At 45.3% G+C, this 1319-nt stretch overlaps 1 protein-coding gene across 1 annotated transcript; it reads left to right on the top strand.

Moving 5' to 3' along the window:
- Positions 1 to 273: 273 nt before the first annotated feature.
- LOC102864320 (14-3-3 protein epsilon-like) lies at positions 274 to 1040 on the top strand (the record flags this gene model as incomplete). The annotated part of the gene is made up of 1 exon (XM_006903483.1): positions 274 to 1040. A coding segment is annotated over one exon (767 nt), but the record flags the coding sequence as incomplete, so codon positions are not given.
- Between the last annotated feature and the right edge of the window lie 279 nt (positions 1041 to 1319).

Raw genomic sequence — 1319 nt, 5'->3', positions numbered from 1 at the left:
GTTCTACTTGGCCCTGTGGGGCAGTTCTACTTGGCCCTGTGGGGTGACTGAGAGTCAAACTGACCGAACAGCACTGAGTTTTGATGGCACACATAGTGCTTGACGTGCTGTTGGTACCCAAGAAATATATTTGTGGAATGAATGACGAAAGTGGTAGAGGAGGGATTTTTGCCATTTTTGCTGCCCGGTCGCGGAGCGAGACGCTGAGAGAGTTGGAGACGCTACCCGCTTCCATCCGTGGAGCAGACCCTGCTTGAGTCACTGCCGCTGTAGATGATCGGGAGGACCTGGTGTACCAGGCGAAGCTGGCTGAGCAGGCTGAGCCATACGACGAAAAGGTAGAATCAATGAAGAAAGAGGCAGGAATGGATGTGGAATTGACAGCTGAAGAAAGAAACCTTCCATCAGTTGCATATAAAAATGTGATTGGAGCTAGAAGAGCCTCCTGGAGAATAATCAGCAGCACTGAACAGAAAGAAGAAAACAAGGGAGGAGAAGACAAACTAAAAATGATTCAGGAATATTGGCAAACGGTTGAGACTAAGCTAAAGTTAATCTGTTGCGACATTCTGGATGTACCGGACAAACACCTTATTCCAGCAGCTAACACTGGAGAGTCCAAGGTTCTCTATTATAAAATGAAAGGCGACTACCACACGTATCTGGCTGAATTTGCCACAGGGAATGGCAGGAAGGAGGCTGCTGAGAACAGCCTAGTGGTTCATAAAGCTGCTAGTCATATTGCAATGACAGAACTTCCACCAACGCATCCAATCCGCTTAGGTCTTGCTCTCAACTTTTCCATGTGCCACCATGAAGTTCTTAACTCTCCTGACAGTGCCTGCAGGTTGGCAAAAGCAGCCTTCCATGATGTAATTGCACAATGGGATACTCTGAGTGAAGAAAGCTTTATAAAGGACTGTACACTTATCATGCAGTTGTTACGTGATAATCTGACACTATGGACTTCAGACATGCAGGGTGATGGTGAAGAGCAGAATAAAGCAGCACTGCAGGATGTGGGAGATGAAAATCACTGAGACATAAAAAGCCAAGAAGAGAAACCATCTCTGACTACACCACTCTTACCCTGCCCACCCCTTGGAAATTCCCCCGTTGTCCCTGAGAACCCCCAAATCTGACTTTTACATTTGGTCTCAAAATTTACGTTCCTGCCCTGTTGGTTTTGTTTTGGTTTGTTTTTTTAAAAAAAAACAAAACCACCCCAGTTTCAAAAGTTCTTAAAGGCAAGAGTGAATTTCTGTGGATTTTACTGGTCCCAGCTTTTAGGTTCTTTTAAGACATTAACAGGACTGTAT

Source organism: Elephantulus edwardii, unplaced genomic scaffold (genome assembly GCF_000299155.1).
Source record: "Elephantulus edwardii isolate Elephantulus edwardi_28Jun2011 unplaced genomic scaffold, EleEdw1.0 scaffold02194, whole genome shotgun sequence".
Lineage (NCBI taxonomy): Eukaryota > Metazoa > Chordata > Mammalia > Macroscelidea > Macroscelididae > Elephantulus > Elephantulus edwardii.
Note: the sequence above shows the minus strand (reverse complement) of the source record. Positions and strands in the feature narration are given on the sequence as shown.